The sequence below is a fragment of the Plecotus auritus genome (assembly GCF_963455305.1).
Source record: "Plecotus auritus genome assembly, chromosome: 1".
NCBI classification, from domain to species: domain Eukaryota; kingdom Metazoa; phylum Chordata; class Mammalia; order Chiroptera; family Vespertilionidae; genus Plecotus; species Plecotus auritus.
Genome location: NC_137770.1, coordinates 83,966,662 through 83,991,552, shown reverse-complemented (window position 1 = coordinate 83,991,552; position 24,891 = coordinate 83,966,662). Strand labels below are relative to the sequence as shown.

At 44.4% G+C, this 24,891-nt stretch overlaps 1 protein-coding gene across 5 annotated transcripts; it reads left to right on the top strand.

Moving 5' to 3' along the window:
• Positions 1–1,674: 1,674 nt before the first annotated feature.
• On the top strand, positions 1,675–24,708 carry LOC308249954 (uncharacterized protein C14orf93). 5 transcript variants are annotated; one of them, XM_080672108.1, is made up of 8 exons: positions 1,713–1,749; positions 10,934–11,229; positions 11,748–11,972; positions 14,087–14,407; positions 18,597–18,658; positions 18,890–18,993; positions 21,370–21,482; positions 21,761–22,498. In XM_080672108.1, exons 3-8 carry the CDS (start codon positions 11,799–11,801, stop codon positions 22,178–22,180), a joined length of 1,194 nt encoding a protein of 397 aa, XP_080528234.1. In that variant the 5' UTR covers positions 1,713–1,749; positions 10,934–11,229; positions 11,748–11,798; the 3' UTR covers positions 22,181–22,498. The 5 variants fall into 5 exon arrangements, with proteins under 5 accessions (XP_080528232.1, XP_080528234.1, XP_080528230.1 ...); XM_080672104.1 differs by having other exon boundaries at positions 1,715–1,749; positions 10,934–11,055; positions 11,217–11,972; XM_080672105.1 differs by having other exon boundaries at positions 1,723–1,749; positions 11,217–11,972.
• Positions 24,709–24,891: the final 183 nt, after the last annotated feature.

Here is a 24,891-nt window from a genome sequence, read left to right as displayed (position 1 = left end):
CAGGTCTGTCTCTCTTATTAGCTGTATAACTTCAGTAAAATTACGACTCTCCATTCTTTAATCTCATCTATAAAATGAGGGTAATAGTACCTACTCACTACTGTGGAGATTAAATAAGTAAATATATGTAAAGTGTTCACATCAGTCCCTTCGCAGTAAGTATTTATCAACTGTTAGTTGCTATAGAAGGTAAATTCTTGTCATGGGATCTGAATTTCCAAATTCATGTCTTAGCCAGGAAAAAAATCACTCATTTAATTATAAATTACTTTTTTTTTTCAGTGTTTACTAAATGTCTACAATTATGCCAGCTGGTGCCGTAAGAAGGAAAAAATGAAAAGATTCTGAATGGAAAAAGAAGTTTAAAAGATATGATCTCTGATTTCCAACCGCTCACTAGTGTGAAATTACTGAAGTATGTAAAACAATGAAGGTAGAGTTAAGTGCTGCTTCCCTGAGTAAGCATGAAGTTCATGCTGAGAGGAGAAGAGAGAAGGAAGTGGTCCGTGTTGACTGAAACAGGTGAAGAATGGATAAAAACTGACTAGACAGAGAAGAAGAGGCAGCCATTATTCCAGGCACAGGAGACCACCTGGGCAAAGGAATAAAAATAAGGGGTGAAAAGGTGAGAGCCGTGGGAACTCAGAACAGGGCATGGGAACAGAATATGGAGGCGTGAATCCAGGCCCAGCCCTGGCCGGTTGGTGGGGGCATTGCCCGGGGCACCAAAAGGCGGTGGGTCCACTTCCCAGGCAGGGCACACACCTAGGTCGTAGGTTTGATCCCTGGTCTGGGCGGGAGGCAACAGATTCTCTCTCTCCCCTCTCTCCCCTCAGATCAATAAAACCACTTCCTCCGCCTGCGGTGCGCTCAGCGGTGCAGCCTCCACCCAGGACCCAAGAGGCCACCAGCTGATTCCCAGTCTGGGTGGCGGGATCCCCAAGAGGGGCGAGCAGGAGGCAGCTGATCAGTGTTTCTCTATCCCTCTCCCTTACTCTCTTTCTAAAATCAATAAAAACATATTTACAAAACAAACATATTCTCAGGTGAGGACTAAAAGAAATCCAGGTACAAGCAACCAGGTCTTCATGCAGGAGGTCAAGAGAAGCCATTTTATTTAGGTTCCTAAGAAAGTAGTCAAAGAGAAAACTGGGGAGTCAGGATGAGCAAAGACATTCCGAAAGAGTGAGACTGCTTTCACCTGAAGAATGTTGCCTGTTGTATGAATGTTCATTTAAAGGGGGGAGCGTTAAGCCGCAGACGTGACCGGAAAAAGAAGTTTAAAAGATATGATCTTGGGCTGGGCCCCGCGGACCAAGTCCTCGTCGCTTAATCCCCGTCTGGAACTTCACTGACTAGTTGACCAAGTTTAGCAAATTGCCTGAAGGAACTCGCTCACGGCGGTATTTATCCTGCACAAGGGCCTCCTCGCACTGAGGAACGTGATGGGAACGGGAGGGAGGAGGGCTGGAAAGTAAAAGGAAGGTGGGAGAGGTGAAGTGGGCAGTGAGAGCGGGCTCCGGGCCCTGGGCCCCGGGGGGAGGGTGTTGGGGTCGGGGGTCGGGCGGCCCTCAGGGGGCCCCATTGGGCCCGCGCCTGCGGCTCGCGTGTGCTCGCGGGCGGGGCGCCCCGCGGCCGCCGGCGGCCAATCCGGGCGGGCGTCCGGGGAAGGGCGGGGCTTGCCGGCTCGGGCTCCGCGAGTCCTCCTTTTTGCACACACACGAATACAAAGAGCCATACGACCTTCGGGTATCCTTTTTCCATTTTCCTCCCCCTCTTTACTCTGTGTGTGTGTTCAAAATTTTTAAAAATAGAGATCCGTGGCAGTGCTGGGGTGAGGAAACTGTTGCTAAGGGGAATTTGCGCTTTCCCCCATTTCTTTTTCTGTCTCTCTTCCTCTTTCTTTTTCCTCGTCAAGGTTTTAAATATACCAAGAAGTTGAGAAGCAGGATGATCGTGTACAACTGTTTCCAGTCAAATTTATAGAGTTTTTTTTTTTCTTTTTTGCTATCACATTTTAAGAACTGGTAAATTTTTATGGTCGAGGGATTTAAAAAATGTAGCTGCTCGGGAAGTGTAGATTTCGTCTTTTTAAGCGGGCTGAAGGGGTAATGTGAATTTCTGCCACTGGCAATGTCGAAGGAAGCGGAGATTGACGACTCCACAAAGCTGTTTGCGTGCGTTTTACACACTCTCACGCAGAACCAAAAACAAGTGGCTTGAATGTGGCAGTTGTCCAAGGCCAATAGGTTAAAAATGTTTGGATATTATCATTTCCCTGGGGAGTGGGTCAAAGCCCTTTTTACAACGTGGCTTACATTTTCATGAGTACGTGTGTATTTCATGAAGCAAATAATATCGTAAAGGTTTATCTTGGGGCTCTGTGCTTTGTGTATGTGTACAGTGTGTATACATGCCATATTAGGTTTTGTTTTCAGAAGCGATTGCCTTTGGTTTTATGTGGGCGAAGTAGCCCCTAGGCTGTGAATTTTTTTTTCTGTTCCCAAATGTGATCAAAACAGGGTTTTGTTTGCAAATTAGAGTTTAGAAGAATTTCTACACTACGTAGCATATACTCAAGCACTTCATTCTGTATGCATTTACTGTATTTTCCTGCTCCTCTTCTAAAGGATCAGGTTGGTGAATAATTAAATAATTGCCAGGAAGTATACAGTCCGTTTGGCAAATGAGGGTAGGCAATTTATTGAATCTGTGGTTCAAAGCCTTTTTTAGTAACTATTTTGCCTAAGTGGTTTTTCTTTTTATTGTCTCTGTTCTTAAGTGTACAGCTGTGTATATTTTGGCCTTTATGTGTGGTTTGGTTGGTGTGTTCAAGAAGGGAAGTTCTCTCTTGGCTTTTTGACAAAATTGTCGTTTATAGGTTGGGATTTGTTTGAAAAGCCCCACAGCTGGCAAAGTATCAGGAAAATAATCCAGTCAAATCCAGTTCTCAAAAAGTGTTCTTGGTGGTAGGTGGGGAGGGGAAGGGGTCAGAGGAGGCAGAGGCAAATAAGAAATAGGAGGGATGAGAAGTGCTTTTTTATGCTGTCACATTTCTGGAATAAAAGGTCTGCTCAAGTCTCAGTTACGGAGAAAAGTATATGAATTAAAGGACAACAAGCTTAGAGCAGAGCCTCCAGTTATTTGAGCCATATTCTCATTTCATTCTGTTACAGAACCACTGTCTCCTATTAGGAGTCACACGAAGTATATTTATATTCAGCGCCATGTTTGCAGGTTGGAGTGAAAGCACTGAAGTATGCGGGGTGACGAGGGAGAACCTGGAATGTCGGAAGTGTAGTAGCACCAAGAGAACGATAAGGATCTACCATAAAGTTCAAGTGTCATTGCTACAATGCGAGGATGGTAATTCGTTTCCATCCCTCACCTGCTGTCCTAGTTTCAAGCCATAATTGAGACATCTCAGTAACTACGGCGGTGGCATTATTTGTACGGATCCTGAAATCCACTCTAATGCAAGTGGCCCTGGGTGGGCTCTCTGCACTTCTTACCTGAATTGAATGTTTTTTATTCCCTAACGATGCAAGCCAGGTCATTGCTTCATAAATATTCTCAAATGTGGATCATTCTACGAGTTTAAACCTACAGAACTTTGAAATCTAGTCAATTCTAGTGACTTTGGTAGTGATGGCAGTGCTGAAGTTTCGAATGGAGTTTCACCCTTTTTCATTCCTTTCCGCAGCACTGCAGTCATCACACTCACCTTTCGCCTCACTTTTCAGATTCCCAGAAAAGGGAGGGCTCTGCCTGGCGTGGAGCGCAGCCCAGCCCCGACTTCGAGGCTGCTTGGTTTTACCAGGACCCTAGGCTCACAGCCAATATCCTTGCTTGGAGTTTCTTTCTTTGTAAGAAAGATAATCCCTCTCACGAATATAGCGTGGCTTGTTCTTCCTACCAAAGCAAAGCTAAGCTGAACTTAGTTGGTTTTGTTTGGGAATCCGCGAGGCCCCTCGAGGTGAAAACGTCTTTAAACTAAAGGGAACTGCCACTTCGTAGTGATGGAAAGATTTGTGACCAAGGCCGGCAGGACCGAAAAGCCTTCCACCACCAAAGGTGTGAAACTGATTTGTGTGTAGGGGAAGGGGGGATAGGTTTGTGGCCACTGTGTTTATAATGTTGTACACGCAGCTTTGTAAGAGAAACAAAAGTGAGGAAATTAAAAAAAAAAACAAAGTTAAAGATGGCGCCTGACCGGCCTTGAAAAAGCCTGCAGTCGTGTCCCTCCCTGAGGAGGCCCCTCCCTTCCCTGCTCGTTGAGTGACTGTGGATTGGAGCCAGTAGCGTCCCTGGCTCTGCTCCCCCAACATTTTTAACTGCCAATCATAGGGAGCCAGAGGAAGGCGGGGCGGGGCCTCCCCGCGTGCGCGCGCAGGCCGGGTACACGGGCGCCGCGGTCTCCCTCAGTCGCTGGCGTGTGGATCTGGTGGCGCTGAGTCAGCTGGCGCGGTGGTGCGGGGCGCACGTGGTGGGACACCGCAGGGCTGCCTAGCGGGCCACAGCGGGAATTCCGGGGCCTCCCTCAGTTGGAGTCTGCAGAGCTTTCGTGGCCACGTTGTCTACCCCGGGTATCCCAGCTAGATACCGAGCGGCTCCAGCCGCTCCGCTGGCCGCCACCTCCCCGGGAATCACGCCTTTCCCGGGACTCCCAGGATTGGGCTCAGGGCGGGTCGCCCTGTTCCCTGTGGGTTCAGAGGTAGTGCCTGAGCTCTGAGCTCTGTTCCCCTTCATCGCTGCGGCCATCCTGCCTGTAGCTAAATCATACTGTCTCTTCGGAAGTAGTTCTGTCCCTGGTGACCACCTTGACTAATATTTAATCAACTAACATTTGCTGAGGGCTTTCTGGGCACATGATTAGCTTTAGTTTTTTATTTTTCAGTTTCTCCAGAAATGCAGGCTGAATCCTTTACTATCAGGCACATTTATATAAAAAGCTTAAGCCAGAAAATTTAATTTTACCAAGTTGCATATTAGCAAATGTAAATAAAAACTGCTACACTGAGTTAAAAACTCATACCACTCTATTATACTTGGAACTTTTTTGATTAGGTGAAATCCTTTTCATTTTACCTGATTCTGCCTTCTAGGTCTACAGCTCTCTTCTTTAACCCCTAAAAATGAGGTCTTAGATTTTTTTGCAGGACAAAAAATACAGTAGTATTTTATGGTATTTGCTTACCTACTTTTGTGTGATAAAGAGATCATTTATTTTTTTTAAAAAAATATTTTTATTGATTTCAGAGAGGAAGGGAGAGGGAGAAAGACATAGAAACATCAATGATGAGAGGGAATCATTGATTGGCTGCCTCTTGCAGGCCTCCCACTGGGGATTGAGCCTGCAACCCAGGCGTGTGCCCTTGACTGGCCTCGAACCTGGGATCCCTCAGTCTGCAAGCTGATGCTCTATCCACTGAGCCAAACCAGCTAGGGCAAGAGCTCATTTCATAGAAGTAGGTTTCCTGAGGACCTTTTGAACAAGTGAGCCATTTTGCACCTTCAAATGGAGGAGCTGGGACCAGCACAGCAGGAGCTTTAAGTGGCATTTTCCTTTTTTATTTCTTAAAATGAAAATTATGGCATAAATTGCTATGCTTTTAGTAATCACATTTAAGGAAGTCCTTTGCTAGCATGACCCTGAATGAGTCAAGGGCCCATTATAGAACATATATCATCTGAATGATACCATATCATACACATCTAGTAGTGAAAAAACTTTTATTTTTCATAGTTTGGAGGTGAACTCAGTCATGCAGAAAATTCAAACTCAAAATGGGTAGAAAGCAAGCAAGGGAGCTGCCAAGAGTGTGATATATTTAGTTCTAACAAAAATACATGTGACTTGGGAAGAAAGGAATAGTTTAAGATTATGGATAGTCTCACCCTGAACTGTCTAAAGAAGATGAGTTTTCTTTCTTTTTTTATCCAAATATTTGTGAGGAAAATTATTGAAATGTACATTTCTTTTTTAAATATATATATTTTTTAAAAATATATTTTATTGATTTTTTACAGAGAGGAAGGGAGAGGGATAGAGAGTTAGAAACATCGATGGGAGAGAAACATCGATCAGCTGCCTCTTGCACACCTCCCACTGGGGATGTGCCCGCAACCAAGGTACATGCCCTTGACCGGAATCGAACCTGGGACCCTTCAGTCTGCAGGCCCACGCTCTATCCACTGAGCCAAACCGGTCAGGGCTAAATATATTTTTTATTGATTTCAGATAGAGAGGAAGAGAGAGATGAGAGAGAATCATTGATTGAGCCCACAACCTGGGCATGTGTCCTGACTAGAATCGAACTGCCCCCTCCTGGTCCATAGATCAATGCTCTACCACTGAGCCACATGTCTTGGGCTGCTTTGTTCTTTAGACATTCCCATTCTCACATACACTGTTAGTTCCTTGCATATAGGGATTTTGTCTTTCCTTCAAGTACTTAGAAGTGATAATCCATTTTGGTGACTCATTCTTTAGCATGTTACTACATATAAAGGATTTTTAGAAAAACCTCTTTTTAAAATAATGTTCATTTTCTGTAATGGGAACATATGTAGCTAGTGAAATTAGTGTTTTTTAAAATATATTTTTATTGATTTCAGAGAGGGAGAGGGAGATAGACAAATCAATGATGAGAGTTCTCTCCTGCACGCCCCCTACTGGGGATCCAGCCAGCAACCTGGGCATGTGCCCTTGACTGAACTCGAACCCAGGACCCCTCAGTCTGCAAGCTGATGCTCTATCCACTGAGCCAAACCAGCTAGGGCTAGTGTTTTGTTTTTAATCACTATCCAGCATTTATCTAGCTAGTAAATGTTATAATGTGAAATATTCCTTTATTCCCTGCTGACCCAGTTTCTTTCCTTGTCCTTTCATTTCAATGTCTTAGAGTTTATGTGGGAGACTATTGCAGGAAGCAGGGAAATTAAGTCAGCAATAATATTTATGGAAATCAAAAAAGTTATTTGAATTCCCATTGTGCTACAGTGCACTGTACTTAATTCAAGAAAACACCCATTTGTTGTCCTGAATCTGACATTCTAAAATGGACAAAGTATATTAATACACAAAATAGAAAAGCAGAAAAAATTTGAGGAACAAAGAGAATTCACAATAGGAAAACATATTTATTATTAAAAACTCAGTTTAATAATATGCAAGCAAAGTTTAATATTATTCTTAGTTGAAAGCCAGATATAGTAAATAAATTGCAAGTACTCTGTTTTCTTAATTATCTTTCTGATTTGCACAATAGAAGGTTTTGTACCTATAAATGCATCTTTGTAGACTTGAATTTATTCTTAGAAATTTGAGACTAAATTTAAGGGAAATCACTCAAATTCCATTTCAAGCCATTGCATTGTTTTGTGTGTGTTTTTTTTAAGATTAGGAAATCAGGATGGATGTCCAGGGTGGGGACACAAATGTTTCAGGAATAGTCATAATATCATCCAGCTGCTATTGTGGAGCACTGACCGTGTACCAGCACTCTGTGGATGCCTTACTCTGTGGATGCCTTACTCTGTAGATAATCTTAACAAAAGCACTCAAAGTAGGCAGGGATGAGAACTCTGGGCTCAGAAAAAAAGTGATAATTTGCCTAAATTCACACAGCTCTTAAGTGAAGCAGCAGGATAAGTACCCCCCTCCCCTCCTTTTTTTTTTTTAAATTTCTAGTTTAGTGCTGTTTGGGAAAGATGACCTGGGAAAGATGGTTTAAAGGGGAGGGAAAACTCAAGGCTGACAGCGTGTAGGCAAAGTAAGGACCTCATGCAGGTGGGATAAAGGCCTCTTGCAAGAAAGAGTGTTTGGTGCAAGAGTATAGCAGTCATCAGTTTGTCCCAACCCAGTGTCCCAATTTGATGCATTTTTTTTAAAAAAATAAATTTTTAAATTGATTTCAGAGAGGAAGGGAGAGGGAGAGAAACATCAGTGATGAGAGAATCATTGATTGGCTGCCTCCTGCACGCCCCCTACTGAGAATATAGCCTGCAGTCTGGGCATGTGCCCTTGATCGGAATCCAACCCGGACCCTTTAGTCCTCAGGCCGATGCTCTATACACTGAACCAAATCGGCTAGGGCAGATGCATCTTAATTTCTTTTTTTTTTTAATTTCTTTATTGATTAAGGTATCACATATTTGTCCTCATCCCCCCATTCCTATCCCAAACCCCTCCCCACTCATGCCCCCACCCCCCTGTTGTCCGTGACCACTGGTTAGGCTTATATGCATGCATTAATTTCTGATTTTATAAATACTGAACCCAACTGACAAGCATTAGTATGTTGCCATCTACATAACTTAACTTTCTTTTTCTTATAATGCCCATGTTTCAAACTAAACCTCCATGATGTTGGTTAAAAAAATGAAAAACCCTACAGGAGCAGTGTATGCGCTTATTTAGAAGGGGAGATAGAAATGATTCATCCATGAATTGACATAGGAATCACTTAGTACTTTCCTTTAACCTTTAGTTTTAATTTGGCTTTAACCTTTCATTTGAGGCTTAGTTGTGCCTTCCAGTGACTAATGACAGAGAGGCTATAATGGATTTGAGTTCAGCTCTTGTAAGTGAATATCTGGCACAGAAAAGCATTTCTTTCTTTTTTAAGATTTCAAATGCTCCAGAGAGTAACAGTTTTATTTCAATTTTTATTGATTTTAGAGTGAGGAAGAGGAGAGAGAGAGGGAGGGAGAGAGAAACATTGATGTGTGAGAGAAACATTGATCAGTTGCCTTCTATACACACTCCAACCGGGTATCGAACCCACAACCTGGGTATGTGCTCTGACCAGGAATCAAACCTGCCACCTTTTAGTGGACAATGCTCCAACCTACTGAGACACACCGGCCAGGGCAGAAAGGCATTTCTTGATATAAAGGGTGGAAAGAACAAATTAAAGACTATTCTTGCCCAGTTGCTGTTGCTCAGTGGTTGAGCATCAACCTATGAACCATAAAGGAGGTCATGATTCGATTCCCAATCAGAGCACATGCCTGGGTTGTGGGCTCAATCCCCCGTGGGGGGCATGCAGGAGGCAGCTATCAATGATTCTCTTTCATCATTGATATTTCTATCTCTCCCTTCCTCTCTGAAATCAATTAAAAATATATTTTTTAATTACTATCTATACTAATAAAAGGGTAATATGCTAATTAGACCGGGTTGACCAGCCATCTTCCAGACGTCTGACTTCCTTCTGGAGAAAGCCATGGTGGTGGGGGCCGAGGCAGAGGCAGTTACAGGCGATCAGGCTGGCAGGGGAGGGCAGTTGGGGGCGGCCAGGCCAGCAGGGGAGGGCAGTTGGGTGCATTAGGCAGGCAGACAGGTGAGTGGTTAGGAGCCAGTGGTCCTGGATTGCGAGAGGGATGTCTGACTTGGACCTAAACTGGCAGTCGCACATCCCCAAAGGGGTCCCGGATTGGAGGGGGTGCAGGCCGGGCTGAGGGACGAATTTCTGTGCACGAATTTCATGCACCGGGCCTCTAGTTCTTTAATAATAACCAAATGTAATGAAAATGTATTGTCAGATTTACACTTTAGTACCTCAGAGGCATTGATATTACCTGTTTCTGAAATGAGATTGCTGATTCAAAAAAAAAATCCCAAACTAAACTAAACAAAAAATCTCAATATGCAGAAATTTTTCCTAACCTCCTCCTCTCCTTTTAATTGTGATGTTATAATTTACAGGGTAAGATAGACATGTATGTCTTGAGGAAATTGTAAACATACTTAAGATTTTGTCACTTGGGGAGCTTCAGGCAGAAGGATTTTTTTTTCTATAATCAAGTATCATTTAGAAGATGACAGTATGAAATTCCTTTGAGTGTTCTCAGGGGTACAAACCAACCCGCCCACACCTTTTTTCCCCTCTCCTGGAGTAGTTTAGTTGCTTAACTATAGTGATTCAAAAGAGAGGCAGTTTGGTTTATCATTGATATTCTGGTTTCTCCTTTTATAGGGACTGGTCATGTGGGCAGTGGCAGCACTTAGCTACTTAGACATTCCAGTTGAGCTTTGCCTCTCCCTTAAGGAGCATGTGAAGTGGAGATAAAGGACCCCAGGAGTGATCTCTCTGGGCTATAGGCTGAAGGATTGCAGAAGTGGAGGCCCTGGTATACAACACAGCAAGGGGCGCTGCGCCCTGGTTTACCGCAGCTCAGTTCTCTGATCCAGCGTTTCATCCCCCGGCCCCCCCACCAAAACATTCATAATATGATAGTGTAAGGTCAGTGACATATTGAGGGCTGCAGTGATCAGCATATTTCCTTTTTTTTTTTTTTTAATTCTCACCTGAGGATTTTTTCCATTGATTTTTTGTTTTTAGAGATCATGGAGGGGAGGGCGGAGGCGGGGGGAGAGAGAGAGAGAGAGAGAGAGAGAGAGAGAGAGAGAGAGAGAGAGAGAGGTGAGAGAGACACATAGATTGATTACCTCCCACATGTGCCCCGACCTGCCACCAAGGTACATGTCCTTGACTGGGAATCAAACCCAAGACCCTTCAGTTCATGGTCTGATGCTCTGACCACTGAGCAAAACCAGCCAGGGCAGCATATTTTTTATTTACTAGTAGGAGTCTTCCTCTGAATGCATCTGTATGAAAATTATGGAGAGGACAGAATTATGATTCTTTATGTCAACAAAAAGTGGTATCAGTTCAGAAAAATAAACACTAGGTTGAAAATAGACAACTGGATTCTGCTGTCGTCCTCTGACCTTGAAAAGGATATGTGACTTCTTCACATTGTCTCTTCTCTGGACTTGGTGTTACGTGTTTCCTAGAGCTGCCCTGTGGATGAGATAACCTACGTGAAATGTTCTGAACTCCTTAAGGCATGATGTCAAAGCAATGAAATGCAATAGTGTTATTACAGATCTACATTTTCTTCCTTAATCTTCTAATCTTTTCAGATCCTGGTGGGTTCTTTCCAGGCCCCTCTCTGCTCCTTAGGTTGGAGTGGTAGGGGTTCCATGCTTGGGTGCAGGAAAAATGCCTTCTACCCCCTGAAACTGTGTTCGTCAGGAAAGCCTTTGTAGGTACCACCCTGTCAGTAAAGGATGAATGTGATACCCAGTGTGCTGTGTGAGGGGAGCAAAGGATCTGCAGACAGAAGAAGGCCCCTATCCCTCTGAAGGACGAGGAGAAGCAGCCATGAACTGTGTGCTCCTTCACGGCTTGCCTTCTCCTTCACAGAACACACAGCCTGGTGCCCAAGCTCCTCTGATCATCCTCCACGAGAAAGAAAAGTGAATCCAGAGGCCAGTGTTTCCTACAAACTCGTGAAGTCCAGTTGACTGGGGACACCTTTGGGAGCAGCCCAGCAGTGTAAGCGTGGTGGTTCCTTATTCCATCAGCATGTCCTTCAGTGCCACCATTCTCTTCTCCCCTCCCAGTGGCAGTGAGGCCAGATGCTGCTGCTGTGCCTGTAAGAGTGAGACTAGTGGGGGCAACACAGGCTCTCAGAGTGGGAATCCTCCTCCCAGCACCCCTATCACAGTGACCGGACATGGCCTGGCGGTTCACAGTTCAGAGCAGCTCCTGCATATTATCTACCAGCGGGTGGATAAGGCAGTGGGTCTGGCTGAGGCTGCTCTGGGTCTTGCCAGGGCCAACAATGAATTGCTAAAACGTCTCCAGGAGGAAGTGGGTGAGCTGAGGCAAGGCCAAGTGTCCACGCCTGATGAAGATGGGGACAGCCAGGCACATGGTTCACCACTTGAGGAGCCTGGGTCTCTCAAGGAGAGTCCTGGGGGAGCCTGCAGAACTGCATCTGCCATGGAAGAGGAGTGTGACGGCTTGGGCAGCGGTGTGCAGGTGGTGATTGAGCAGCAGCTGGGAGCAGCCTTGGCTGTAGGGCCTGGCCCTTTGGGCTTCCCAGCCGCTCAGAGAGATGTGCGGCTCCCGGGATGCACCCTGGCTGCCAGTGAGGGCGCCCCAGTGCTCAATCCCGTGAGTATATTGCTTCAGAGCAGAACACGAGTGTTGTTGCTTCTTAGTGATTTTCCTGGCCTTTTCCTTTTTTCTCTCTTTTTGTATTTCCCCCTCCTTAAACCTTGCTTTTGTTTGTACGTGTGATAAAATAGAGACAGTACCAAGTTTCCTTTGTCTTCAGGGTAATCAGCACTCCTGTTTCTTCCTGAACCATAGTCTCTTTGGCAGTAGGTCATTTCTGGTGTGTGTGGTGATGGGGTGCCCTTCCCTCCCTCTCAGTAGCTGTGGAGCACCTTCTCCTCCACAGATGTCTCAGCTGCTCCATACTCTCTGCCTCTCGTGGCAAGAATGCCTGCCATGCACAGACGGCTCATTTATATTTTATCACGGGCCCTCTGCTAGCCAAGAGGAATTCAGTACAGAGAGATGGGAGTGAGAGGGGAGAGAGGCAGAAGTGGTAAGAGAGATAGAAGGAAAAAGTGAGAGGGGAAGGACAAAGATAATAGAAGAGAAGATGAGGGAAAGAGGAAGGTGGAAATGAATGGTTGAGGAAGGAGAAAAAGTGAAAAAAGAGCACAGGAAAGAAAGGTGAGTCTAAATGGAAAGAGAATTTATGCTAGAGAGAATATGAGGTAAAGTGGGAAGAATGTAGAGGAAAGGAAATAAAATGAGGAAAAGAAGTGGGTCACTAAGAGTTAACAGTAGGTAAGGAGAAGGAGGGAGGCAAGCGAGCATATTTGTGAGTAGGAAAAGACATTGAACTACTTTGTGCTATTTCAGTTTCTTTATTGCTCAAGGCCATATGAGCAGGCAAATCCTGGCTGAGGAGAGTAAAAACTGCAGAATGTCACACATGGCAGTATGAGAGGGAGATGGAGCAACTATAGAGATCATAGAGATGGGAAAATATCAGATGTGCTGCCACTTGAGAGACCGTGGGAGGTCTGTCAGCTCTCCCCCACCAGGTTCTTCCTCTACCCTTTCCCTTTTCTTCTCCCCGCCAAGACAAGGCCCAGACACCCAGTCAAGACTTGAGGAGAACACACAGGAAGGGATGCAATGCCTGGTCCATCTGTGAGTCTGAGAAACGAATGTATCAACTCCCCTGTGCCCCTCCAGTGCACACTGCAGCTGGTCACTGCTCCCCAAAGGCCTAGCTATGTGGGTGGGCCACAGCTACTACTGCTATCTCCAGGCTGTGCCTGGCCAGGACTGTCAGTGGTTTGGGGCTGCAGGAGGAGGAATTGGGAAGGTGGTAGGAAGCAGGAGGGTACCAGGCCAGGCAGTACCCTGAGCTGTGCTTCCTTTAGGCAGGGAAGGCTTCCAAGCCACAGGATGGAATTACATTTCCCAGGCAAAAAGCAGTTCACAGGTCTATAAATCTCAGCCTCCTCCCCCACTTCTTTCTGTGTCCCCCACCCCCACTTTCACTGTTTCGTTTTCTTAGCTGCAGAAATCCCCCTCCTTCTTCCCTCTTTCCCTTCCTCCCTCCTTCCTTTCCCTGCCCCGTATGTCCTTGAGTGAAGGCACAGGCAGGCAAGTAGATGTCAAAACAGTGCCAGTTGGATGTCACCAAGGCAGGATCAAGATGAGGGCACAGACTGGCCCCACAAAGGGAAAGGGAGTGGGGGTAGGGGGGGAGTTGGTGCCAGCCTCTCTAGAGATTTCTGACTCTGTATCTCCTCCTTTGTTCCCATTTTTTTTCTCCCGTTTTCCTCTCTATTATTATTACCATTTTATTTTCTTGTTCCTTCTCTTGGTTTTCCTTTCTTGTCATCACTTCCTCCCCCAATCCCTTTTAGACAAAACACTTACCTAGCTACAGTTCTTATACCCAAGAGCAAATCATAAATGACCCCTCACAAATAGAGCATCAGAAACATGCCTTATCCTTGTAATCAGTCCTATGGTAATGATCCAACATGAGAAGCCCTGTTGGATCCAACACACAGAAATATTTGCCCAACACTCTTATTGGAGTCCCACAGAAACAAGCCATTGACCATTAAAGACTGTGCTAGATTCCCCCCTGCTTTCCACTCTCTGTTCATTATCCTTGGCCAAAGATTGATGGTTAACAAGGTTCCCCTAAGCCTGGCTGGCTAATAGGCTATTCTTTTTTATGTTCTTAGCTGGTGGATGATTATGTGGCCTCTGAGGGTGCAGTACAGCGGGTGCTGGTCTCTGCTTATGCCAAGCAGCTCTCACCAGCCACACAACTGGCTATCCAGCGGGCAACTTCAGAGACAGGGCCAGAAAATGGAATCAAGCTGCCACTGCCTCGCCCCGAGGACATGCTCAGTGCTGCTGCTGCGCTGGAAGGTGCCTTGGAAGAGTCAGGCCCAGGGGGAACTGGGGAGCTGAGACACTCTCTAGGGTTTACTGCTTCCCCATGCAGGACCAGAGGGAGTGGGCAGAAGAACTCCAGGCGCAAGCGGGATCTGGTACTTTCTGTGAGTGAGCTCAATTTCTATGAATTTTTCTTCAGTCTGGAAAGATAAATGAAGAGTAAAGTGTGGGTTGATTTTAAACTTCCCATATTGAATGCATGGTATCCTGAATCTTACTGGAGTGGGAGAGGCAAGAAGGAGATTGTTCCAGAGCTCTAGGGTTAGGCAATCCCCCACCTATCAATGGAACTTTAAAAAATATATATATATATTTTTATTGATTTCAGAGAGGAAGGAGAGGGAGGGAGAGAGAGAAACACCAATGAGAGAGGATCATTGATTGGCTGCCTCCTGCATGTAACCCGTGGTTCATAGGTCGACACTCAACCATTGAACCATGCGAGCTGGGCTCAATGGAACTTTTTTTTAGGCTTTTCCAGATAAATTTATATCTTCCATTTAAAAGTGGGGGTATCCTGGCCGGCATGGCTCAGTGGTTGAGCCTCGACTATGAAATAGGTCACAGTTTGACTCCTAGTCAGGGCACATAACTTGGGTTGTGGGATCAACCCCCAGTGTGGGGCATGCAGGAGGCAGCCAATCAATGATTCTCTCATCGACATTTCTATCTCTCTCTCATTCTCCCTTCCTGTCTGAAATCAATAAAAAAAAATATTTTTTTTAAATGAAAGAAACAAAAAGGGGAGCATTATGTCACATCTCCCAGGGATCTAATAATCCTAGTGGGAAGTTCTTTAAGGCATTGAGCAGTTTGACCACTGAAGGCACTGGAAACTGCCTGAAAATTACCAGTATTCGGGGGAAGCAGCAAGGGGCCCTTTGGGCAGAAAGGTCAGAGTGTCCTGAGGTGGTCCCAAACCTCGAAGATGCAGAGGCCCATTAGACACTAAGCTCAGTTATAAAAGTTTGGGGATTTTAGTGAATCTAAGAGATCTTGGCAGAAAAGGTACTGACCTGATCTAGTTCTGTCTAAAGCCGTGGTATGGAACATTGTTCAGCATCCTACAGAGCACAGGACAACCCCCTGCAGCTATTGGGCCTAAATGTCAATAGGGCCAAGGTTGAGAAACCTGTTCTAGGGTGACCATAGGCCTTTGGATCTGTGCCCAAAAACATCTTTCTGATAACCATGGGGGTGTTTTTTAGCTATATACTGTAATGTTCAGATTGACTATAATGGGTTTCCATGCCCTGGATAATGGCTAATGAAGTAACTTCAGAGTTCTGGTTAGGAGTGGAGATCACCACTCACATCCAACCAAAATCTTATCACAATATATAGTATTGCCCATTTCTTCTTGTTACAGTCTTAGCAAAGATTGAAAACATTTATACCTCCTTTATTTACGTTACTTCTTTCTTCCTTTTCCTTTTCCTAAGAGATCCTACCTTAGTCTCCCTTTTATTTGATTTGTTTTTACATTGAGGGATTTTCCTTAGGAAGGAAGACACCATAATCAGTTTTACCTGGTTTCTAACCTTCATTTCAAATTTTGGTTATGTTCTGGGATATCTCCTCACTTACCAAGAACAGGGAATGGGTGTAATTTCTTTGTCATGGATTTCTGACCCAAGAGGTCCTCTTTTGCTGCCAGTGATAGAAATTGAGGGATTTCCCCAAACTTCATAGTGTTTATAAGTTAGGAGTAAATGTATGATAATTCTAATTTGCATAAAATGAGGATTTTTTTTTTTTTTTCTGTCACTTCCATTCCTCTCCTGCCTACTGCCTCCAGTAAGAGGTTCAGTGTTGAGGCCTGGCTTCTTCCTGCCCTTTGGAGAGTCTGGTGGAACAGCAGATCTTCTGGGGGGTGTGCAGTATGTTTACTCATTATAGTACTTGCAAAGTACTGATCTAGAGGATCAGTCAGGGAACTTTGCTGCCCATCTCAGAAGAAGATTTAAAATGTTCTTGTGCCAGACTGGGTTTAGAGGGAGAGAGACAGTTGCAGATCTAAACTATTCTGTGGATTGCTTCTAGGGATCCAAAAGGACCAAACCAGAACTCTTAATTTCTTGGAATGCTGTACATCCCAGCCACCCCTTGTGGAAATCCATTTATTTTTAGCCGGCAGCCTTTACACAAGTTTTAATATTATTGTCTAGAATATTGTCCCTTTCCACTTCAGGCCTGGTTTGATTTTTATCAGCTCATCTCTTCCAAGCCACTTGAGTTGGAAACTATGTAACTCCTTTTTTTTTTTTTTCTTTCTTTCTTTTGCAATTCTTTCAAATTCTTTCTGAAGCATTCTCACATATTCCTGTGATTCCTTAAGTTTGGACTTCTAAGAGGTAAAATAACTCTATCAAATATGAAGCTAGTATAATAGTCTTTTTCATAGAGTGGAGATCATAGCCACAAAAATGAACAGTAATTTCCTAACTTGATATAGTCAGTCAGCCATAGAGGTAGAAGGATAAATTGGGCATTTCTGAATATGAAATTGAAGTGTTTTTTAAATATATATTTTTATTGATTTCAAAGAGGAAGGGAGAGGGAGAGAGAGATAGGAACATCAATGATGAGAGAGGATCATTGATTGGCTGCCTCCTGCACACCCCACACTGGGGATCAAGCCTGCAACCCAGGCATGTGCCCTTGACCAGGAATCGAACCAGGGACCTTTCAGTCCACGACACTCTATCCACTGAGCCAAGCCAGCTAGGGCTGAAATTGAAGTTTTGAGGTCAGGATATGAGTCCATCAACTCAGAACTGGGTAGAGATCACTACTCACATCAATTGACTGTGAGAGCTTCGGATGAAAATATAATCAGAAACAACAGAACTAAATTTAATAGGAAGAAATTTAAAATCCTCCATTAAAATTTTAAAGAAATCTGCAGAATGGTAGAGATAGTTAATCCATGCGAAAAATGAACTTGACTACAGGTTCACTATGTGTGAACCCTGTGATACTGTGAGTAGGGATGGGGTTGCTAAGAAAGGTAACACCATCTTGGGTTTCATTCCTAGAAGTGTAGAGTTCCACTTGGGGAAGTAATGCTCCCTTTTGCCAGACCTCAACTGATGAGTTAGATTTGGTTCCAGGTGCCACGTTATAAGAGAGACACTAGCAAACCAAAGATCCTCATAGTTTCATGACAAGTCTATCTGGAAACTCTGTCACGAGGAATGGCTAAAGGATGTGGGGATATTTAGACTGGGTAAGAGAAGACTTTTTGAGTACATGAAAGCTGTCTTCAAATATTTCAGGTGCTATTATGGTTAAAATGGGTCAGATTTTGGAGCATCTAAGGCAGAATTTTTTAACAGAAATGTTCAACGGTAGAATAAGCCAATTCAAAAACTAGTGGGGACCTGTCATTAAAGGTGTATAAGCAAAGCTGAAAGACAGCCTGTTTAATGATGTGAAAGGAAAGTTGGGTGACAACGTCTCCAAGGACCTTTCCATTTCACATTTCTATTATTTTAGGTTTCTGTTTTTCAGACCATGGTGTGTGTACCCCTGAGATTTGTGGTGATGTACAAAGGGGTATTTTCCTGGATCATCAATTTTACTAGAAAAATTTGGAAGGTATTTTTTAAAGTATATTTTTATTGAGAGGGAGAGAGAGAAACATCAGTGAGGCGAGAGAATCATTGATCGGCTGCTTCCTGCACACTCCCTTACTGGGGATTGAGTCCACAACCAGGCATGTGTCTTGACTGGGAATCGAACCATGACCTCCTGGTTCATAGGTTGATGCTCAACCACTGAGCTACACCAGCCAGACAGATATTTTTATATTAAAAGAAATATAGATAAGGTAATGGAGGGATGAGGACAAATATGTAATACCTTAATCAATAAAGAAATTAAAATGCAAAAAAAGAAATACAGATATGTTGTGAAGAAATTTTTAAAAATTGCAAGAGTAGGTGGCTTCAAGAAATTTCCACTTATAATAGCCCTGATGTATATCTGTTCTCTCCTTGCTACTGGGAGTATGTTTGTGGAAATGTCTGAGACCCTCTGCTCTAGTGATCATATTCCTTAGGAGCAGAAGCAAGGCCAGGGATGATCTTGGAGTCTTCACACAAATAGATTGAAGGGGAGGGCATTAGATATATAACTTGGATAGGCTCTCTGGCTAAGAAAGGACATTGACAGAAAGGATTCTGAAAGGTAGAGAACTGTATGGGGCCAATGCATAGGAACCAGAGGAGGGTTTCATCATATCCACCCCTGGTTTGATTCTGTGTTTGTTTATTTGTTTGTTTCCCCTAGAAATTGGTCCACAATGTGCATAACCACATCACCAATGACAAGAGATTCAATGGGTCTGAAAGGTATGATCCACTTGAGGGAAAAGAGTCACAGCATACTTTGCCAAGGAAGGGAAGTTGAGGGGGCCGCTCTAATATAACAATGAGGCTAAGGCTTTGGATACACAATTGCCTCTTATATCCTGTCTTCCGCCCTGGAGGAATTTATCACAAAGTTGATTAGTGCTGGGAATCTCTATTTATCTAGTTTCAAAAATGCTGATTGCTTTATTCACTCTCTTCTCTTTGTGGCAGCATCAAATCCTCTTGGAATATTTCAGTAGTGAAGTTCCTTCTGGAAAAGCTTAAGCAGGAGCTGGTGACCAGTCCCCACAATTACACTGATAAGGAGTTGAAAGGTGAGAAAAACCAAGTTAACTCCCATTTCATCCTTTCTCCCTGTTCCTGGGCAAAGGGGAAGAGGCATAGTGTAGATGATTTAGGTGATTTGAAAAGAGTGGATTTAAAAAAAATAATTTTTGGTTTCTTCTCATCTACAATATTCACAGGATTGCCTCTAACAGCCTTTTTATTCCCCTACTCAGTCTAAAATGAAAATGGGAGAAGGGAAGGGCTAGAACACCATTATGCATGATGTTTCTATAGGGCCTGAATCTACAGTGTTATGAAAAGGAGATCAGAATCCAGGCCAGCCCTTTTGTCCTGAGTTTTATGTCCTGGGCTTTCTATTTTCCTTGCTCTTCTGTTATTTGTCTGTAGCTAACCCCGAAGCATTAAGAACACTTCTGCTGAAGAAAGCCAATGTCATAATTCAGTAGAGTTGGAAACTTGACACCTGTCTGAGTCAGGAGGACTCCTCAGAGTTCTCACTTGCGGGCTCGATCCCCAGAATGGGCAGTGCTAACCAGAATACAGACAGACCAAGAGATGAGAAGCAACTTGCTTAAAACTACCCCGCAAATCAGCCGCAGAACCAGGATGGGCCTGGTGGCTCTGTCCGCCCCGGTCCAGGGCATACCACATCACATGTAGCTTTGTCAGACCCAATCCTGAGCAGACCTGACACCTCCTCTGGTCTGCTTGGCCCCATCCATGGGAATGCTATGGCCTCTGACACCAGGGCAGCAGTGGGCAGGCTCCTGGGCTCAAGCCCCCCGCCTTCCCCCCCACCCCCGCTACAGCCCCTGCCTGCAGCCTCTAACCATCAGTGGGACCCTGACACTCAGGCACGTGGCCTGTGGTCTGTTAATGACCATGGTGGGTGGGAATGACCCCAGCTTCCAGGGACTGTCACTGTATATGCCAAAATGGCATAACTGAGATAAGGTGAGTAAGTGACAAAGCCACCTTTTTACAAAAAAAAAAAAGAAAGCATTGAGCCCAAGCCAGTTTACTCAGTGGATAGAGCGTCGGCCTGCAGACCAGAGATCCTGGGTTCGATTCTGGTTGGGGGCACATACCTTGGTTGCAGGCTCCTCCCTGGCCTGGTTGGGGCTCTTCTCTCACATCGATGTTTCTCTCTGTCTTTCCCTCTCTTTAAAAATCAATGGAAAAAATATCCTTGGGAAAGGATTAAAAAAAAGAAAGCACTTGTAATCCACTATCAGCAGAGTAGAATGGGGGTTATTTTATTTTATTATTTTTTTTTAATATATTTTATTGATTTTTTACAGAGAGGAAGGGAGAGGGATAGAGAGTTAGAAACATCGATGAGAGAGAAACATCGATCAGCTGCCTCTTGCACACTCCCTACTGGGGATGTGCCTGCAACCAGGTATATGCCCTTAACCGGAATCGAACCTGGGACCCTTCAGTCCGCAGGCCGACGCTCTATCCACTGAGCCAAACCTGTTAGGGCGAATGGGGGTTAGTTTAATTGGGGAAGGGGGAAAGGAGTTACAAAAACATTGGAGTTTTCTTTTTCTAGTACTTAACTCTCAAAGGAGTTAGTGTTAGAGAATGATGTGGGCAGGGAGAGCTAAACCTAAGAGGAGGTTTTGAAAATAGTGGTGCCCTTCTGTCATGTGAGAACATAGTGAGAAGACAAAAAAAAATATATGAACCAGGAAGTGGGCTCTTGCCAGACATGAAATCTGCCAGTACCATGACCTTGAACTTCCCAGCCTCCAGAATGGTGCAGGAACAAAGCTTGTATCACAATATGAATGTGTACAATGGGGAACAACACTGGAAATACATGAGTAGTTGAGGACAAGCAAGGTTTGAAATGCATGGAGACAGAAGCTGGTCTCTGGAAATTATTCCAATTATTCAATGTATAAAATTATAGGTGGGTGATTTAGTTTTCATTAATACCGAGTCTAAATTATGAATAATTAAGCAATTTTCATCAATTATACTAGAGAAAATATAAAAAATGATGGATTTTTAAAAAATTTGTTTACTGATGGGTGATTACTCCAAGAAAACCCATCGTCTAAATAGTGATACTTGCCCTGGCTGGTTTGGCTCAGTGGATAGAGCATCAGCCTGCGGACCAAAGGGTCCCAGGTTCGATTCCGGTCAAGGGCACATGCCCGGGGTTGCGGGTTCGATCCCCAGTGGGGGGCATGCAGGAGGCAGCTGATCAGTGATTCTCTCTCATCATTGATGTTTCTCTCTCTCTCTCTCTCTCTCTCCCCCTCTCTAAAATCAATAAAAATATATTTAATAAATAAATAGTGATAACTCACCCTCCCATCCAGTAGTGTTAGGGCAGAACAAAGGGCTGAGAACCACTGCTCTTTGCTCCCTCCCTTCTCTCTCCCTGCCAGGAGCCTGTGTAGCCTACTTCCTTACTAAGAGGCGTGAGTACCGCAACTCCCTGAACCCCTTTAAAGGACTGAAGGAAAAAGAGGAGAAGAAACTGCGAAGTCGTAGATACCGGGTAGGTTTCTAGGCCTTCCTTTCAAGATGCTAAATTCTAAACCCTAATAAGCACCAGTGGGAAGGGCCAGAGGTCATGGCATCTAAGAATAGAGTTGAGAGCCAAGAATGTAGGCAGATAAAGGAGGAGGAGGGTGAGCCAGTTCTAAGATTTGACTTGGGGGCTGGGTTCTCTCAGGCACATTTTACACAGACTTCTTCCTACACAAACCCTCTCCCCAAACCTAATCCATAGTTTTTTTTCCTCTTCCTAATCTCTGTCCTGGGCTCCTACTATAGCTCTTTGCCAACCGATCCAGTATCATGAGGCATTTTGGACCTGAGGAACAACACCTGTGGAAGGATGTGACAGAAGAGCTGATGTCAGATGAAGAGGACAGTCTTAATGAGCCAGGTGTCTGGGTAGCTAGGCCTCCCCGTTTCCGGGCCCAGCGCCTCACAGAGCTCTGCTACCATCTGGATGCCAACTCTAAGCATGGCACTAAAGCCAACCGTATATATGGGCCTCCCTCAGACCGATTACCTTCTGCTGAGGCCCAGCTCCTTCCACCAGAACTTTATAATCCTAATTTCCAAGAAGAGGAAGATGAGGGAGGTGATGAAAATGGACCTGTCTCCCTATCTTTTGACCAGTCCCATAAAACCTGCTGTCCTGACTTGAATTCATTTATTGAAGTCAAGGTGGAAAAGGATGAGTGAAATCTATAACCAAGAGTCGCTCTGGCTTCTGCCACTCCCCACGTCCCAGAGTCAGGGCTATTGGGCTTCCCAGAAGAAGGAGTTGTCCTCTGCAGTCTGAGAAAGCAAGTCTGCCTCTGTTCTTAGCCCAGGCCCTACTGGAAATGAAAGCTGGCAGCTCTGGGGCGATAAAAGGACTTATCTGAAAGGGGGAAATTCCCCCCATTGTGAATGGCAAGCCAGAAAATGCTTATTCCTAAGCATAAACAATGCCTCAGAAGAGCCTGGGATGAGAGGAGGAGGAGGATGGGTCTAAGAAACATGAGGCCTTCTCAACATATGCCCAGGTCTCTGAGTTTTTTGTTTTGTTATTTTTCGGGTTTCACTCAAAGCTCTGGGGAAGCAGTCCTGGTTGCACCTTCTGCTTCCCCAGGACCGTAGGTCTTGCTCTGCAGTGGAAGCCGCACAGAACCAGTCCGGAGTAATACTGCCACCTGGTGGGCAGTTTCAGTCTTTGATTCTTTTGAGCAGAACTGGGGCTCCATCCCTTTTTGGGAATTAGGATTTAGATGTAATAGCTTTATTGTATTATATAAAGCAGAATTTATTATTCTCATCTTACACATGAGGAAATTAAGGCTAAAAGAGTTCCCATGTCTCACTGGCACCCACTCTACCACTGTGTGCACATATAGGGCTCTGTAGCTATTTTTTAGTTTTGTCAGCCTAGCTGTATTTTGAGGAAGGTGTGTGCGTGTATGTGTGTGTGTATGCGCGCACACACCAGCACACAAAATGTATGCATTTTGAATAGATTGAGAAGTAAAAATGGCTTTCTAGTCAGTCATCCAGATAACATTGATTGCTTACTAGGTGTCAGATACTGTGTTATAGATACAACCTTGACCAAAGCAGATGCTGATCTAAGGTTTTATTATCTAGTCAGAAAACCAGGAAGTTAATTAGGCAGTGGAATAAATAGTGCTAAGAGTGATGATTGACTGTAGGGTGCACTGGCAGTATACAGCAGGGGTAGCTAACCTATGCTGGTGGTCTGGAAAGGCTTCTCAGAGTGGTGTTTAAACTGATACCTGAAAGATGGGGAGGAGTTAACCAGATGGGAAGGGAGGCCAGGAGAGTGTTTCCAACATAAGGAATAACGGGTACTAGAGAGCACAGACAAGATACAATTCTACAGAACATTTTGGGGAGGGGATGATGCTGAGGAGAAGAGGCTGGAAAGGTAGAAAAACCTTGTAAAATATCTTAAAGAGTTTAGACTTCAGTTCAAGGGCAATGATAAATCATTGTATGATTTTAAGGAGGAAAATGAGTTGATCAGTTCTGTGTTTTACCCCAGCCCCCCTCCCCCACCACCCCCAGCTCTGTGCTTTAGAAGAGTCACTTGACCTTAGGTTATGAGATGGCTTGGAAGGGGAAAGCCTTGGCAGTGAGACTCTTGCAGTGGTTCTGGGGAGAAAAGATGGCGGCCCGAGAGACACAGTGGTGAGAAGGGAGGGCAGATTTGAAAGATATTTAGGAAGCAGAATTGATCGGACTTGGTGATAGGACTTAGATGGATTTGAGATTAAGGGAGGAGAACATAAGATTGATGTTTAGGTTTCTGGCTTAAGCAGCTAAGTGGTTAAGGATGCCATTTACTCAGGGAATGCTGGAGGAGCCAGTTTTAGGAGGCAGGGAAGGTGAGGTCAGTTTAGGGTGTTTGTATGCCTTTGAGACAACCAAGTAGATACTCGTACTCAAATTTTTTAAACCCAAGAAAGTCTGGGCTAGAGATACGGATTTGGCAGTCATCTGTATATACAGACCTTAATTAAAGTCTTTGGGATGGAAAATAGGGCCTGTGGAGCTCCTGACTCCAGTTTAAACTAATGACTGGTTACCCTGAGGTTGTGAGCCCTATTGGAGCACACCATCTCAGTGTACATCTCTCTCCCTTCCTATGATCCCCTGAAAATGCAGGTCGTTGATTCCAACTGTGCTCACTGCTGCCACCACCAACTCCTGGGTGGGCCTCCTTTAATGGCTTTTCAACTTTTCATAAGTTTTACTCTCTCATCCTCACCCCAATGGAGCAAAGCTTCCAAATAATTGAGGCTGTTTGGATATTTTGGATGTAAATAATTGGGAGGAAGAATTCAGGTTCTCCTTCCCCATTTGGAGACAGGAAAGGAGGGAGAGCCCTATGGTTAATTCTGAAGATGTTGCTCACAGCAAGTTCTGGATGCAATCTGATAGCTCCCCTCTATTACTAATGCTTTCAGTCCTCCTTGCTTCCAGTCTGATAGTCAACTCTCTTCTGGATCAGAGAAAAGCTGTAAGCCTGACCAGGCAAACAGAGAAGCTGATTCTCAGGAGAGATGAGGTCAGGGAAACAATGCAGCTAGGACAAAGAAGCCAAATAGTTTGTACCAAATTAATTTCCCCAAAGATATTAACCCCCTTTCCTTTCCCATTCCCTAAGGCTACACTAAGATTATAAAAGGTGTTCAAAATGTTGAGACAAAAATAATATGCATGATTTGTTGCATATGATTTTCCTATTCATTTTCTATCTAAATACAAAGGAGTCATTTTCCTTCTCCATTCTACTTCCTCCATCCCTTGCCCCTGATGTATTAGTCTGGGCAAAATCAGTTGGTGAGTATTTAATTGGATATGTTTAGCTTCAACCACGGTTTCTTTTCCTTGTTCTTGACCCTTCTAGTATG